The 17791-nt window shown below is 49.0% G+C and overlaps 1 protein-coding gene across 6 annotated transcripts in view; it reads right to left on the bottom strand.

Annotated features, from left to right (window-relative positions):
* The window catches only part of MYLK4 (myosin light chain kinase family member 4), an 84596-nt gene that overhangs the window by 19879 nt on the left and 46926 nt on the right, over nucleotides 1–17791 (bottom strand). For 4 of the 6 annotated variants that reach the window (XM_088831413.1, XM_055406252.2, XM_055406253.2 and 1 more), the window contains 3 exons: nucleotides 2787–2865; nucleotides 1989–2436; nucleotides 642–814 (listed from right to left, as the gene is read on the bottom strand). In XM_088831413.1, the coding sequence (XP_088687539.1) occupies nucleotides 642–814; nucleotides 1989–2436; nucleotides 2787–2865 (700 nt within the window). Of the gene's footprint in view, nucleotides 1–641; nucleotides 815–1988; nucleotides 2437–2786; nucleotides 2866–11288; nucleotides 11387–17791 lie in introns of all 6 variants that reach the window. The other 2 variants (XM_055406256.2, XM_055406258.2) reach the window with 2 other exon arrangements.

The raw sequence follows: 17791 nt of genomic DNA, 5'->3' as shown, positions 1-17791 counted from the left end.
CTTTTCACTTTTCCAGATTTACTGTAAAACTTTTCTTGCCATAAACCTATTCATTTCTCCATTTATTCATTATTTAATCACCTACTGCATGCAGCTTCTTACATGTGTTCAAAGGGTACAGAGGGAAGTGAGCCAATAATAATTTTGCTTTTAGAAATTCGCATTTATTCAAAATGTAATCCTTAAACACTTATCTTGTGCTAGCCACTCTGCCAAGAGTTCATATTTTTGTAAGATTCAGATAATGATATTAATCCCTGGGCATCTGATCTGATGAGGACACTCTCCTCTCACACCATAAATATGCTGAAAAATGAAGAAGCTAGGAAAGATTCCCCATGGTGGCACTCGTCTCTTCACCGCCCCCCAAAACAGTGATGGAGTTACAAACACAAACGGTATCGAAATGTTGTAAGGTCTCTTGCAGGACATTAGTCTAAGTGAAATTTAGTCAGAAATGTTTGCTGGAAAAGGTTTAGATGCTTTAAAGGGCTGGAACCAAAGCCGTTTCCTACCCAGGGGGGTCTCCAGAGCGTGCTGCCTGGGGGCCTCTGCTCCAGAGGGCTCGGGGGCTCTGCCTTGCAGGGAGGCCCCAGCGTGGCTGGCTTGCAGTGTGCTCCGCGTGCCCCTGGCTCCTTTACCCGCCACATCTGTCCTGCTCTTCTTGTTCTCCTCCTGGACCAAGCTCTCCTCACCGCCTCTCCTCTTCCCGCCTCCCAAGGCCTCTGTTGGGTCAGCTTTCTGCAAGACGGGGCTTGTCGCTGCCTTTCCCATGGCTCGTGATGGGGGCGTGGCTTTTACGGAGCTGACACGCCTGGAAAATAGAATCCAGTCACAGCTCTCAACGTTCCCAAGAGAAAACTCTCAGATGGTCACACTTCTGAGCAGGAAAGCTTTCTCACGACGATACTTTGCTGATGGGATGTAAGCTTCAAGACAGGGAGCTGGCGATGTCAGAGTTTGGGGTGAGATGGAGCTGGATACACCCGCATTGTCCCAAGCAGCTGGAGATAGCCCACATCCTAGAGATGCTCCCTAATGACCTCATGGCAACCCCGAGTTAGTCCACTGACCCTTTACAACAGCAGTCATTTTATGACTCCCTAACTAACTTGATCTTCATTTTTCACTTTCTTCCTTAAAGAAGAGAGAAACCACCCACATTAAAGCATAAAAAAAAGCAATGGTCTCTGAATAGTACCAGCAGTGGGAGGAGCCTCTGCTGGTGAAATAATTGACATAACGTCCACTTTCCATCACCTCCAGACTCGACTAAACCTGTCTCTTCAGTGATGGACTTCCTTCGTAAACATTAGTGTTTACATTTAACTCTTGAAAAGTTGAACTTCTCCACAAATAGCTTCCAAAATGCATTATTCAAAAAGGAAATAATTATATCTTCAATCCCTAAAAAACACCACAGACGTTTGGATCTGGGTGCTCTTTGTTTCAAGTAGATTCTTGGTTGATCACAACATGGACTCATTCATTTTAATTGGCTGCAGAATTGCCTGAATTTCTATGTGAAACTTCGCAGATGAGGACGAAGCGTTAAATAACCTACTTCTCAGTCAGTCCTCACAATGCTTGGGAAGCAGCCAGTGTACCGTCTGATCAATCTGATCAATGCAGCCAATGTGCCATTTGAGCAATCTGATCATTGCTCAGTAATCAGTCTTAGGAAGGATGTGCTCTATATTGCTAAAAATAAGAAACTTTTGCCTGATGTTTAGAAAATATAAAATGTGATTCCTAGTAATCACCATATCTGTCAGTTGGTAGGAGACGTAGAAAGTGATAAATGGCCTGAAAATGTCACAGCAAGAAGAAAAAATAACGGCAAGAAAAATCCACACCACTGGGGAAGCAGCTTCTAAACAATCATTTTGAAGAGTCCCTTCAGTTATCCTTCAGTATGGCCTTAAATTGCAGTGGCACCTAGATCTACAGAAAACAGCGGTTGGGGATGTGAACGCTGTGAACCCTACCTTTCGTGGGGTTGACCACCATTTGCTCTATCGACACACTGCTCTTTATTTGAACTCCTGGGCGGCCCTGTTCTATGTGGCATCTCAGATCCTCCATCTTCTTTAGCTCCTCCGTCACCAGGCTCTCCCTTAGAGCGAAGCCCCTTTTCCTCCCCTTTGAACACCAGACGTTCACTTTCATCCGCAGAGCCTTGCTCAGCCCCAGAGCTGTGAGCTTCCTGTCGGCTCAGTCTCCCCGGGCATGAAGTGTCTCTTCTGTCCTCACTCTCTCTCGGCTCTGTGGAATTTCTGAGGGCAGGATCTCCCGGTTCATCGTGGGGTCTTTCTGTCTGAAATGCGGCAGAACTTCTCTGAACTAGAGACGCAGGGGCGTTCTCAGCCTGCTTCTCGTCGAGCTTGTTGAACGTTTCTTCCTCAGAGGAGGGCAGGTTCTTCTGGGAAGATCTCTCTAAAAGCCACCATAGGACACAAAATATTTTAATGAAGGTCACACGTGACCGATGTCATTCTGGCTTCACAGAATGGCACCTCTATTCAGGCTTCTCTTTATCGGCAGATACGGGCTTTGGAAAGCAGAGGAGGAGAGCACGTGGCCAATGGGCTGAGGGCCGGGCCCCCGAAGATTCTCTGGTCTGCAGCTAGGAGGCCCCAAAGCCAATCAGACAAAGGTATTCAAGCAGCACTTGACCCAACACAGGGCTTCACGAAAGTGTAACTTCCTCTGGATAAGAACAGCGACAAGATTTGTGTGACAGAGCTCTCTTCATTCATCAATATCTAATCTTACGGAAAGATTACCTGTGGGGGCCGCTGTCCTTTCTTCGGTGGCAGGTGCTGTGTCCTTCAGGCCAGGGAGTGACCACACTTGCTCCTTTGCCTGTGGGGACACGATGGAGTAATCAGCAATGTGAATTACACACCACAGCAGGCTCTGTCGACCACCGCACTCGCGATGCTCGGGGCTGGGGAAGTTTTTATTATGGGGAACGTCTCCAGAATTGCAGGACGTTTGGTAGTATCTCTGGCATCTGCCCACCAGATGTCCACAGTACCCCCAGGTGAAATATCCAAAAACTACGCCTCCAGAAACTGCTAAATGTCTGGTGGACAAATCCACCCCAGATTGAGAACCACTACATTACACAGTTCAAACACAGACAAAAATACCAGAAATAAACAGTAATTTAAGGGCAGAGCAGTCTGAATTGGTGAAGCCCGTAGCAACTCGAGTGTTTGAAAGCGAATGAACTATTTTAGAGAAGTTTTCTAAAATTCGGGCCTTGTTTGCAGAAGAAGGCCCATGTTCTTGGATAGATTAAAGGATATTGACAATGTGTATGTTACCCTTGACCTCTGTTTATTCTGTCTTAATATCGTTCACATATAAATCAAATAAAAATCAGAGGCTCTATGCGAATGGGGTCTGCAGATCAGAAGGTAGAAGACTACAGTAAGCGTTCACAAAAGAGGCTTCTACACCACGCAGAACAGATGGCCCCTTTCTAAGGAGATGAGCGTTCTTTTCTCAGTCCTACTTTCTCTGAATTAGTTTACCAAACCCTTTTTAAATACCACATAAAAGGTAAACATTAGCCCAATCCACCCAAATTATCACAAGTTCTGAAGTTATGCTTTAAAAATTAATGAAATTCTATAGATGTTCAAAGAATCAGTGTTTTTTTTTACTTTGGAAAGAGCAAAATTTGCCTGTGGGTGACTTGCAAGCATGAAACACTATGTAAGTGCAGGTCATAGATGTCAAGACAAATTATAAGTGTGCTTTTAAACAATCCAAGAGGCAGTCCAATAGGTTCAGAGCATTTTCATTTTTCAGATAAGGACCTTCAAACACAGAGGCATGTTTAGTAAATCTGCGGAAAACCAAAATTAGAGATTAGAGCCTAGTAGTTTGGAACTTTCTCTTTTATAGAGAAAGCCAGAACGGTGTCCTTCAGCTTCCCCTCGTGTACAAGCACAGCGGTCAGCACATCCCCCAAACAGCATGCAACACTTTCGTAATGTTTTTATCATCAACTTCCCACTAGATCGTAGGGCGCAAGTGGGCAAAAAGACAGATTCATCTTTGAATCCCTGGCATTTACTCAGGGATATAATGTTGGTGGAGGTGACGGTGGTGATGATGGCTGGTGCACACTAAGCACTGACCACATACCAGGCATGTTTCTAAGTACATGACATCATTAATTTCTGGTTCCTCATAGCAACACTTTGAGATAGATACTACTAACTCCATTTCATAATACAGTTGGATACTTTCACAAGGTTATATAATTCAGAAATGGCATAAACAGGGTTTTATCTCTTAACTACAGCTGTACTGTCACTCTGAAAAAAGAAATAGAAGAAAATAGCCACGGTATATCGTTAATATTGATGCAATATCTACCATACAGCCAGCAACACAGGAGATAGGAAAAAAGGTTACAAGAAAATGGCATTAAATAGAAACAAATTCGTAAAGAAATAAATATTCATCAGTCAGATCAGAATTAATATGGATGAGGAGAAAGAGAATTTCATTCAGATTTTGAAAATGACCGAGATAAGGTAGTTTAACAAATTAAGATATTTGATAGCTTTGTCTTTCAACGCTTCTCTTTCGCTGTGAAACCCCCTGGTGGGCAGGTGCTGTTCTTCTGGATTTATACGGATGGCATGAATGTGATGGTAAGCACAGGTGGACTTAGGAAAGAAAACTGGTGTGTGTCAGTGGGTTTCAGACTATCGAAACATGCAAAACGGATAATGTGGCGTGCTGGCCCTGGCTGCTGCCTCCAGGGACGGCTCCATGTCGGTGGTGGGTGCCCACAGGACGCGCGCTAGGTGCCATGGTCTGATTTGACCGACAGAACAATTGATTCTGAGGAAGGTAAGAATCCAGTTTCCAAGCGAGGCTCTGTTTCTCCCCTTTGAATAATGTAAGAAGGTTGCCACAGGCTGTCATAGCCGCGTTTCCCTGGGTCACACTGACATCTAGAGGAGCTTGGACCCGACGAGCTCCAAACACGCAGCTGCTGCAGTTCTCGCTGTTTGAACAGAAACTTCAGGGTGAGGTTTGACTCTGTGCACCATCCTCGTCCAGGGAGGGCACAGACCTTTCCCCGCACTCCGCTTCGCGGCACCGCACGGCGGGCCTGCTGAGCCCACGCGCAAGAAGGAAGACGTGCCCTCCGGACTGCTGATGGCCGGGCAGCAAAGGCCCGTCAGGCTGTGCTACTGAAGACAGGCTCCCCGGGCGCAGCTGACAGTCTGCATCCCTGAGCTGATGTGACGGGGTCGCCGCAGCTCTGTGTGCGGGGATTACAGCTGCCTCGGAAAACTGTTGTGACGGGATCGCCGCAGCTCTGTGTGCGGGGATTACAGCTGCCTCGGAAAACTGTTTCCTTAACATCCCAATGGGACACGACCAAACTAACTGCCTATACACTGAGCTGAGGGTACATTACTGCTATTGAGGTGCCAAGGTGAACACTCTGGGTAACTTTAACCTAATGCCTTAGAAATACAAAAGCAAAATTATAAAAGCTGTCATGCTAAATTGTTAAACTTTGGTTAGGCTTCTCACAGGGGAGAAAGACAGAGCCCAGAAGAAGACCAAGGAAAGAATTTTCACAAGAAACATTGAAACTCTGTCTCCTCGCCTGCTCCTGGAAGATGATTGCAGAGAACATTTGTTAGAGAACTCTGGTTCTCTTCATCTTTGGGGCACATGCCAACTTTCTGGGCCTTAAGGGAGAAAAGTCCCTACCGTTCCCAGCAGATACAACCCACTGAGCGATGTGCTGGGCCTAGCAGGACAGGACAGGACCGAATCTGGTAGGGAAGTGCCGACCTGGACCTCAGAGCTCGTGGGCGGACACCCCCTGGGCTGCAAAAACGTCAGGGACAGTCAGACGGTCACACGAGAACACGACCCCGCCAGGAAGACCAGAGCCTCTTGCTGTGTCCACCAAGGAAAGAGGACTGCTCCCAGGTGTGTGTCGAGAGGGAGGCCGGAATCCACGGTGTCGGTTCAGGAAAGCCTAATGGGAGCCTGTGGCAAGGGCAGAGACCTGGGTGATTTTACCCTCATTTGATTACAAGATGAATCAGCGGTTTTGTAAAAAGGCAGCACACTGCCCGGCTCACTGCCCCTCCAGCGAGAGAAGGTGGGTGGGACCAGCCCTGCTCAGATGTGCTCCCCAGCCACTCCCCACGGACTACAGACCTGACTTACTTTACGCGCTTTCAAGGTTTGCTTGGGCTTCCCAGGCGGCTCAAGTGGTGAAGAGTCCACCTGCCAATGCAGGAGCTGCAGGAGATGCGCGCTCTGTCTCTGGGCTGGAAAGATCCCTGGGAGGAGGAAATGACGACCCACTCCAGTATTCTCACCTGGGAAAGCCCATGAGCCTGGTGGGCTACAGCCCATGGGGTCTCAAAGAGTTGGACATGACTGAAGCCAACTGGGCATGCACGCAAGTTTTCTCATCCCCAAAACCCCTTCTCTAGCTGAGACCAAGAAAGCCACAAGTGGGCCCTGAACAGGGGTGTGAAGCCTCCCAAGGTTTGGGAGAGGCCAACCCTTGGTCTGCCCTTCCTGCCTGGGGGCCAGGCTGTGGACCAGAGACACAGACTGATGAAAATACACCCTCTCTCTCTCTCTCTCCTCTCCAGCCTGCCTTTGTCGATTTAAAAGAACTGGTTAGAACTAATCGGGAACAAATTAAGACTCTTCTCCTAAAGATCTGGGCTGGCTAAGAGGTAAAGAATCTGCAATGCAGAAGATGTGGCTTTGATCCCTGGGTGGGGGAAGATCCCCTGAAGAAGGAAATGGCAACCCACTCTAGTACTCCTGCCTGGAGAATCCCATGGACAGAGAAGCCTGGTGGACTACAGCCCATAGGGTAACACAGAGTCGGACATGACGAGGGACTAAACCACAACCTGAGCTCCAGGCACACGGGGCGTGTGGGTCAGACAGACTTCACTTTCCCTCCTATGCCGACGGACGCGCTCACCTCAGACGTCTTAAAGAGGTTCATATTTCCTTATTTCCTTCCGTCCACCGCCTCTCCTGCCCTTCCCAAACAGACAACGCTGGGCCCTCTGCCCCAACTGCTGTCCTTTCCCAGGAGCCGCCAACGAGGCTCTGCCTGGCCGTCCTCCGGCCTCCCTCCACTTTCTCACCTGCCCAGATCCCCCCGTGCTCTGACCTGCTACTTCTCGGCCACCTGGCCAGGGGGCTGAAACCATCAGTGCCTGGGTCCCCCCCAGAGCGCCTCATAAAATTACAGGCGTGGGCTAGAGACTGACATCTCGACCCCCACCCGCACCCCGCGCACTGTAAGAGCTGCCAGGTTTGGGAGCCGGGGCTCTGCCCACTCCGGCCCCACCCCTCTGGCTTTTGGAGGATTTTTTGGCTCCTCACCACCCAGGCGGCCCCACCGCAGCATGAACAGCAGTGAGACACTGGGGAGGCCGTGCTCCTCAGCCCTGCCGCCTCCCCGCACCATCGAGGGTCCTCGATCCTCCCCAGGATGGATTACCTAGCAAACCGCTGCCTCTGCCTCACCTGCCACCAGGGACACATGAGGAACGAGTGTAGGGGTGCTTGCCCAGCAGACCGCAGACCCCTCTCCAAGGTGACATTGCGGGGGACCGGGAGGAGGGGGAGCCAAGGAAAAGCCCACATTCCCACCCACACCCCTGACATCCTCGCCTTGCTTCCTGGTCAAAATGCGGTCATCGCAAGGGATTGAATTCCTCCATGCAAATGCAGGCGAGCAGAGGAGAGGAGACTGGCTGCAGGGGGAAACACCGCCTCCCAGGGCGCGGAGTTATTCATACGCTTCACACAAAAGTGAATCTGAAACCGCGCAATCACGGCCGCCTCTGTCATCTTAGGGGTCTGTCCCCAGAACAGCACCCGAAGGGTGCGTGTGTGTGTGTTAATAACCAATTTCAAACTCAGGTACAAATGGGATTCGAGCTCCTTGATGTGCATTTGATTATAATGAGTCTTAGTATAACTCCCCTCTTATACAACACAAGACCCGACCTTGGAATGTTTTCATATGAAGTTTACAGCGTTTTTTCATCACCTAATAAAACCCTTTGATTTCTCCCCGCCACAGACAGTTTTATAAGGATTCATTTCACATGGTGTTCTCTGTATGCGCTTTAATTTTTATTTTACATTTGCTTTTATCGCTCTATCTCCTGTGTCCTGCTCCGAGGAAGCGGTGGGCGGTCCAGCCCAGCCCCCTGGGAAGCTGGCTCACGGGGGTGGGTGTGCTCTCTGGGGAGCCCAGCGTTCCCCAGGGGCGGGGCTGTGTGGCCCCTGGGTTTAAGGAAAGTTCAGAGATCCGAACCTAGAGTCACTGAGCAAAATACTGAACCTGCCGTGGTTTGCCTTTCCACATCTTCCCCAGGGCAGCAAGTTTTTCAAGCACGTTACAAAGCAAAGTGGCTTTAAAAGGCTCTGAGACGTCTCTGAACGTGCAATGTGATGCAAACGCTGTAGACGCAAACTTGCCTGTGATGACTCTGCCCAAAGGTTTGGTTGGCTGCAGGTCTGTGTCCAGCTGTCCCTGAGACCTTGTCAGAAATGCAGATGCTATTGAGTGCAACTTGCCTTACGTGCTCAGAGACTTAATGAGTAGTTGCGATCATGGGGGAGGTGAGGTTAGAGGCGGGTGCTGGCACTGCCGTTTACTTCGTGAGGATCGTGAAACCTAATTTTCCAGGAGGCAAGAGCAAGCCGCCGCTGTCTTCTCTGAAACGTCTGAGTGGCTTTCTCTGTGCGCCGCCGAGCTCGACACTAAACCAGGCGCTCAGTCGGCGCCTTTGCTTCGGACACTGAAGTCCTGCCTCTGTCCTGGGACCGAGGAGCCGGCCTACACACCGCGCACGCCCTAACGCCCCTGCGGCTCTCCGCGTCTGCGAGCCCGCCGACTCCAGACTGAAGCCTGGCAGAGTTAAACGCACTCTCCCAGTCTTTGCTGGCGAGGAACCACTTCTGGGGGCCTTTCCAGGCACCTGCGCCCTCAGAATCGCTCTTCTGCCCCGATGATGATTTGGTGACCAGACGCCCGTGTGGAGGTGTCTTGAGGGCAGATCACAGAAACGTGTGTGCTCGCTGGTTCTACGTGATCCTCTTTCTGTATCTCGGCTCGTGAGGGAGTTGCTTCACAGAGCTGCCTCCTCCCTGCTGCCTTGGGCCCTGTCCACACGGAGGAGGGCGATCTCTCGGCACCTTTGTCAGGAGACTCGCATCTCCCCGCCGTCTAAGGGAAAGGAGTGTGATGAGGCCTCTCCCCTAGCATTGCTCAGGGGCAGGGGCTCGGGGACAGGCCCCTGAGACGCGCACTTCAGCTCCGTTGTGACTTCCTGGTCTCGGGCAGCCCTGGCATTGAGCCTGCCTTCCTTGCTTCAGCGGGAGAGAACAGACTCATGGACACTGGGGGAAGGAGAGGCCGGGACGAACCGAGAGAGCAGCGGGGAAACATATGCACACAGCACGTAAGAGGGAGAGCCCGTGGGAACCTGCTGTGTGACGCAGGGAGCTCAGCCTGTGCTCTGAGACAGCCTCGAGGGGTGGGAGGCAGGCTCGGGGGGAGGGACACACGGATGCCTACGGCTGATTCACCCCGACATCCGGCAGAAACCAGCACAATATCATAAAGCAATCATCCTCCGATTAAAAATACATTTTTTTTAAAAAAAGAAAGGGCTATCCATTGATTCCAATAAGAATAACAATCTCTTGTTCACGGAAAGATTGCTTCGTCCACGAACAAAGCTAATACACGTGGAAAGGTAGCATTTTTCATCACGGAAAAAATGCTTTTTATTTTCCACAATGACCAAAGACAGAACAAGGAGAAACCCACAGAATCACCTCAGATGAAATATCACCGGGTTAAATTAGACGTTTTAAAGAAATTAAGATAATGAAAGTAGTCTGCTTCCCAATCCAGTGGGTTGGATACGCCACTGTTTTGTATTCCCAGCCACACAATTCACAGTAGAGGAACACAGTGTTTCAAACGTTCAAAATAAAACAAAGAAATAGAAAACTTACTAAATCATCAAATTATCTAGAATTTGAAGAGATCTTGAAGAGCACGTAGGCCCAGTCAGCTCAGCTAGAGAGCTGTACTCAACTGTAGGAGATTTTAATCTTGTGTGCTAAGTTGCGTCAGTCATGTCTGACTCTTGGTGACCCCATGGACTGTTGCCCACCAGGCTCCTCTGCCCATGGAATTCTCTAGGCAGGAACGCTGGAGTGGGTTGCCATGCCTTCCTCCAGGGAATCTTCCTGACCCAGGGATCGAACCCACGTCTCTTTCATCTACGTCTCCCGCATTGGCAGGAGGGTTCTTTGCCGAAGAGCACCAAATTAACTGAAGCATTTCTGCTCAAAGGTTTGGTTCTCGTGAGTACTGGGGACTTGCCCCACAACGCCTTCCTCCCTACGGTGCCAACCGGAGGCCTGCTTCACAGACTCTGCTCTCCTTTCCTCTCACTAAACGCCCACCCTCCATAGTACCTTTTCCAAGGTACACACAGCTCTCCTTGTCCCCTGGGTTACTACACAGCAGTTTTCTAGATGCTTAGAACAGGCAACTGTAGAATTGCTTTATGTTATGAGCCATAAACATAAGCATTAATCTGTGTTGTGGTATCGGGTCGCCAGATTGAGAAGGACACGGGTCCAGTAAACTTTACAGTGACTACTTTTGTTTGGAGGGAAAACTTCTTCTCAAATAAGACCTAATAGTTGGGATTAAGGAAACTCTATTAGTGCCTGCACTTGTGTCCAAATAGAGCAGATTTGGGCTGGACAGGGTCTGAAAACGAGGCGGGACTGGCCTACTTTCCTTGGCTTGTGGGGGACCCACCTGGAACTCTCCATGGGTTTCCACAGGAAGCAAAAACAGTGCACGGTTGCTCATCCATCTTCCTGGAGACTGTTTGCCAGACTACCCCCGGAATGGCAAGAAATAAATCAGTGCCCATGAGGAGGCGACAGCTGGCCGCAGCCCACGCAGCCCTGCGCCATCCTGGATGCAAACTGCAGCTGTGGGTATTCCAAGCCCAGAACTGAAGTCTGCTTTCAGTTAGCAGCCTCGTATAAACCGCATCTATGCTCACTCCACACCACAGCTGCCCCTCCTCGAGTTTAATGAACTCTGTCTCCCCTGTGAGCCCGACTCATGCACAGAGATAACTGCGCTCGGCGAAAAGTCATGAGCAAAAAGCTCACATCAAACCACCAGGGCCGACACCGGAACTCACCCTCTGCTCACTGAGACGCACAGCACGCTGGAGGCTCACACGCCAGGCTACTTCATCCAATTCCAGAAAATACATCTAAACTGTGAAATGAGAAACTGCTAAAAGAAAAAAATGTTAGAAGTAACTTTTTCCAACTCTTCTGGTCATGTCTCATTATTTTCATGTATTAAAATTTAGGCAAAAGTCTAAATATACTTGAATTTCACATTTAATGAGATCAGTTCAATTTGGCGTTTAACAATCACTGTAAAATTTTTCATTTTGATTTAATTCAGTTATAAGCAATATATTTTTCAAACTGACCTCATTATTGCTGGAGTGCATTTACACAAATGCATAACTTACTGTAGCTACATCGGTCACGTCTGAACCGTTTCTTCACCTGCTTGCACTTTGCTGTCGTTCATTTTCTATTCACTCCCACAAAATTACTCATATTGGCACCAATTTTTCCTTTTTAACAGAGAAGTAGTGCTATTTAAAAATAAATAAGTTCAGTTTCTAGGCAAATGTTATAAAAAATATTAAGTACTTTTTATGAATTCTACTCTAAGTAGTACCTCAAATTTTTTTCTCTACTAAAAGTTATGACAATTAATGTCGAAGTCAAATGTGGGGCTTTTTTTTAATTTTAAAGAAAATTAGCCAGTTGAGGATTCCAACTCCTATGAAAATCCATGTTCTATAAAATGGGGACTCCAGCTGCAATTCTTTAACTCAAAAATTCTAAAATCTAGGAATTGTTTTCAAGTGATTAAATAACTAAGACTAGTTTATTTTATAACATGGATATATATATATATTTAATGAAACAGCATACTATTTATATGCATTTCATAGTCATCCATATTTTTATTAAACATTGCTCCATACTGATTTAACCAAATTCATGTCTGAAAGTGTACATAACCTTTCCCCCCAGGTAATCTAATATCATTATCAAAATTAAAAAATAGGAATTTTGATAGAATTAGTCTCATCTTTATATCTAAATATACTGCCTATAAACAATGTTTTATTTTAATAATTCATTATGCTAAATAAGTTTCCTTACTAAATTCAAGTACTAGCCAAAGAACACCAGCTCCGAGGCCGAAGCTGGGAAAGCTGACTGGATCTATAAACGTACTTAGGCTTAGAAATAACAAAAATGTGTGCTTATGAGTCACGTTCTCTGATGAAAGTTGTTTTTTTAAATTTGCCTTTAAGCGTTATATTTTGTTAGCTTCTCTTCAAGTCGTTTTACAAATCATTTTTTCGGAGGATACCAAAGAGTTGATCTTAAAGTTTAACTTCACAGATCTGCCGTACAGTGTAGCCTTTGTCATCGTGAATTTCGGCTGTAGAAAAAGAAACAAGTCACGTCTCCCATTTCCATTCCCCCCACTAACAAGACAGAAGGAACTGTCCCCTCTCAGGTTTGCTGTGACCCGGGCCATCGGTCTCATTAGCCCTAGCTAGCACAGGAGTTAATTAGCTGCTAATAGGCTCAAGGATTCTGCCAGCGCTGGACTTCTCACAGGGCTGTGTTTTGTTTATATCCAGGACTATATGTTCCTTCCACTTAATCTTTTGGCGTCTTACTTTGTACTCCAACTCAAATTAAAAGCTCTGGCCTCGTCTCTCCACGGCTGCCTCGGCGCAGAAGTCTTTATTAAGACTGGGTTTGTCTTCTGGCTAGGACACCTCGGTAATTTTCCTACCGAGCTCACATCCTTGAAAACGCTATCTGGTTTCTTTCTAAATGAGCGCCTCTGATAGGGCACTCGTAAAAATATCTACGGTTTAGGCTCCCTTCATCAGCCACACGCTTATCAGGTTGCAGAGGATCCCATCCTCACAGACGATGCTGTGCCTTCATCTTAGACCTCATCCCAGGAGTGGTCCTCGGGGCCCACACGTGATCTGGAGCTGATGGCTGTTTGGCATCTCTTCCTGCCTCGGCCATCATCACGCTGCTCCCGGCTTCTCCTCCACCGTGTGCTTGACATCTGTGAGCACCGAGCCCCAGTTTTTTTTTCTCCCTGGAGGACTCACAGACACTTTCAACTAAACTCTACACAAATGAGCTCAGAATTCTGTGTTTAATCCCATGATTCCAATGATTACTAGATCTTACCATTTGGTCATGCTATCAGGATTTCAAACTGTACAAATACAAAGTGAAACCCTCCATCTTACACTTGTGTTGGCTTGCTCTCAGGGGTTCCAGTCTGTCCACAGCGCTGTGTCTTATTTGTAGATCTGCCAGGGAGGCGCGGTGTCCAGCTCAAAGCAAGCCGGGGCCAGGCCTGACCTCGCACTAGAGGCCCCGTCCTCCCACTGGGCACTGTCCTCAGAGGAGGCTCGCCCACCTCAGACCCAAGGCCGTGGCAAGCTCCACAGTTCAGGTGTGTGACCGGCACCAACAAGCGAGCAGAGAAAAGCCAACGGGAATCCAGAGGAATACCACTGCAGATTCCAGCTGGGAAGACAAACCCTGCAAGGTCCGCTCCTGGCTAAGAGGCCCCGATGCTGGGCTTGGGCCCCAGGAGGCAGCAGCAGTCTCCAGCAGGGAGTCTGAGGGGTTTAAGGCTTAGACTCGGCTCTCACACACGACCAAATTTGGAGGGACCAGCAAAGCCTGGCCCTCCTCCTAATCTGAGGCCTCCCCGGGTGGTAGGGTCCCTGGTGTGGGGACTCGGGTATAGGAGGCCCCCTGAGAACTCAGGGTGCCCAGGGGCTGAGCCTCACCTCTGAAGACCGTGCAGAGCAGGGAGCAGCATCTCGATGGCGAGGTGAGCCAAGGAGCCCAGTGCCGGGGCACAGACACTTCTTTTCGGGAGAATTCTAACATGGAGAACGTCCCAGGGTAAAGCTCCACTGCCTCAGGAAGGGCAGAGACGTCAAGGCTGCCTCACAGCTCCCACTTCTCCCCATGTCTGCGGGTCACAGAACCCCACCACTGGCCCCTGCGGGTCACAGAACCCCACCACTGGCCCCACCAAGGCCCAGGATACCTCGGAAAGGAGGCGCAGATGCTTCCAATTGGAGGTCGTGAGAACAGGTTCAAGGTCGAAATACTCCCTATAAGACAGCACCCCATGACCCCAGCTGCAGAACAGAATCACCTGGGGAGCCTCTGAAACACCCCAGTCCTGGCGCCCCATCCTAGGCCAAACCTCCAAAGTGAGACCCTCATTTCAACCTTTTCTAAAGCCTTACACTTGTCAGGTTTAGCAAATGAAAACACAGGACGCCCAGTTAAATTTAAATTCAGATGAATGACAAATAATTTTTTAATATGTGTGTCCCTTACCAAAAAAAACACATTCGTTATCTGAAATTCCATTTTAAGTGGTGCCCTGTATATTTTCTTGGGCAGCTCATGTGAGCAACGCACGGTCAAGGGTGGGGAACAGTTGTCCTGGGGTTAGCTCGTCAAGGTCCTAGCCCTCTAATTTGCAAACTTTGTCTTAAGTGGAGAGTTCTGTCACAGCCAAGACTCCTCTGTGAGGTTTGTGAACTAGCATTTAATTCACCAAACTTCTATGGCATGTGCCTGAGACAAACAGGGTCAAGAGACAACCAGCAACATGGTATCACTGTCGTCCAAGGACTAGCCGTCCAGAGGTCGAATCGAATAATAAATTATTTCTTATAATTTCTTACAATTCTTTAAAATATTTACCCAAATAGTCACTGATCACGTTGACATGTCTGTTTATCAGAGAAGTCCGTTTGGAGCAAGACTTAGAGAAATCAAACCTTGTTCTGAAAACTTTTGGATGGGACATCAAAGCTTCATTTTTAGAAATTAACCACTTTTATGTACTGGCTTAAAGCCTCCCTCATGTGTAGGTTCTCTGGTCCTAAAAGCCTCCCCCCGAGATCTGCAGCCGCCTCGCTCGCGCAGGCGGCTCTCAGCTGTGGAGCCTGGCTTCCCCAGATTGGAAGCACACCTTTCAGCGTCTTTAACGCTGGAGCTTAGCACGGGGCTCACAGTGAGACAAGGGCAAGGTCGCAGCACAGCCTGCTTTACTCAGGGTCCCTCACCGACGCCCAACACTCTGTGGCCAGCAGTGTCCCAGCCACTGAAACCCGCTAGCCGTCCATTTTCCCGATCGGAGCGGTGAGTTTATCCTCATAATAATCTCTCCCGCCTGACTAGTCTGGAGGTATGTTTTCCTGAGTGGCAGGGAGCTGGTCTGCACACAGCCGTGCACACGATGCCGGGGTGGGGACAGCCGTCCTCCAGCTGGGCCACAGCAGGAAGGACGCTGAGGACCGCGGCCCCGGGCTCTGTCCCGAGGACGGTTCTCCAGGCAACCGCAGCGCCACCCACTCCGCTGCCAGCCAGTTCGCATGCCTCTGCATTTCCCACAGGGTATGGCAAGAAATTCAGCTGCGGAAATTAACCTAAGTCACGGCATTCTCACGTCAGCCAGTTTAGTAACTCGGGAGAAGAAAGGGTGAGTCCAGCGCAGCGCTTCCTTGATGAATGCAGCTTACAAGTTTATGGAGGTATTCTTAGCAGTGCTTGTCGTCACCCTCAGATGGTCCATATTCTAAATACCCTCAGGTCACCAGTTACTTCCAAACTTTCCCACGAAATTCTCTTACCTGTGGTTCAGTAAAGACGGAATGAAATGAGGGCAAGACTTTTTATTTCCGAACTGCATTTGAGTACAACAGGGGAGGAAAGCTTCTGGCTACCCTTCATGAGCTGCTGCGTGGGGTGTCAGCCCAGGGCTCACGAACACACTTTCACAGGGCAGTATCATCTGAGAAGCTGTAAAGTGCTAAGATGCGTTGGAAGGGCATCTCATACGTAACATTATCCACTAATTAAAAGCTATTTTTAAGTAATGCTAACGTTGGGTATCTCTGGTTTAAAAGAAATAAGGCAACATTTCGGGTCTGTAATTTTTAAGTAGGCTCTGAGGAGTCATTCTGAAGAGCGACCTAAGACCTAAGATGGTTGTTTTTCCTTATAAACAAAAGCTCTTTCCTCCAGCCGCAGAGTCCTTGACAAAGAAAGTGCTTCTGCAAAGATATAAATAATCAGTCAAAGTTATATATCTTGCAAGTAAGTGTATAATAGAATACACGTCAGAGGTGGCATGTGAGGTAGGTTTTTCTCCTCTTTTATTTTAAAGCAGAAAAGGACACGCTGTGAATGTGTCTATTTGAGGAAACCTTCACCGTGTTCCCACTAACTCACGAAACCTGAAACCCCCGGGCGCTGACTCTGCTGTCCCTGGAACAACAGCTTCATCATGCCCCGGGGCTCACACTCAGAAGGGGCCACCCGAGCTGGGGGGATGACCTCTGTGGAGCGACGCCATCAAACTCAGCTGGCCGCCTTTGTCCATCAGTGGCATCCACCTGCTGTGTCCATGAGCCCCTGTGCTCTCAGCCACTCAGCTCGCAGATGGCAAGTTCCAGAAGACAGACCGGTTATGCGTGGGCTCGTGTTTGTGCGAGTAGCTTGGGGAGGACCACCCAGACCTGTATCTACTTCAGGCCGCCTGAAGTCCAGCAGGGAGTCACTGGTCACGCAGAGACCTTCTCCAATGACATAGAACTTCCCATGATCTCTGACTCAAGCTACGCAGAGCAACAAGAGAAGACCCAGGGCATTCCTCCATCTACGGCATTCATGTTTGGAGAAGTTAGTTTTCCCATCACGAGAGTCATCAGCAGAGGTCTCTAGCCTTAAGCTGAGCAGAGTTAGCCAGCCCTGGTCTCGAAGGCCTGTGAGGGGCACTAGGTGGTACCTGCCAAAGTTAGGGAGGCCCCAGGGATGTGCCCATCCTCACAGAGCTGGTCTTTATGACCAGGGTCTACGGAGAAAGGGCCAGACACAAGCTGCCCTCTGCCACTGCTCGACTGGGTACTTTGCTTGAAGCCAGAAAAAGTCCTGAAGAGAGCAGGCCCTTCAAATGCATGGAATCTTAACTCTGGGAGGGGACCATCTCTGTCAGATGCATCACTGGCCCACAGTCAGGAGGCTGGGTGCTAGGGGCATTTCTGCTAACCAGCTGCATCCCCTGTGGACAGCGCTCCACGTCGGAGACTCGGGTTTATCTCCCCTAGTTTCAAAGATTATTGAGGGGCTAACATACAGTGACAAATGTGGAAGTGTTTTTGGAAAAAGAAAAGCATCACAAACACCAGCTTGATGCAGGGTCCCCAGAACAGGCGGGTCAGCTGTCTGCATACACTCCACCGCCCGGGGCAAGTCCACCTCCACTGGGGAGGCGTATCCATGCCTGACCCCGGCACTTGGAAGAACACTCTCCCGTTGCCATAAACGCCAGCACAAAGCCGTCACCAGTATTTTGTTAGAGCAGGCCGTTCCCACCCAGAGTCAGGGCACGATTTAACACTCAGGAATCCCCGGGGAGGTCGCTGGGGGTCAGCCTGGCCGAGTGGTGCAGGGTTTCCCAGCCAGTTTAAAGGTCGGATCCCTTATTTGGGCCCAGACGTTGGCTGACAAACATACCCTGAGCCACATCTCA

Source organism: Moschus berezovskii, chromosome 23 (assembly GCF_049115385.1).
Source record: "Moschus berezovskii isolate FMDL1 chromosome 23, NW_MosBer_1.0, whole genome shotgun sequence".
Classification (NCBI taxonomy): Eukaryota; Metazoa; Chordata; class Mammalia; order Artiodactyla; family Moschidae; genus Moschus; species Moschus berezovskii.
Note: the sequence above shows the minus strand (reverse complement) of the source record. Positions and strands in the feature narration are given on the sequence as shown.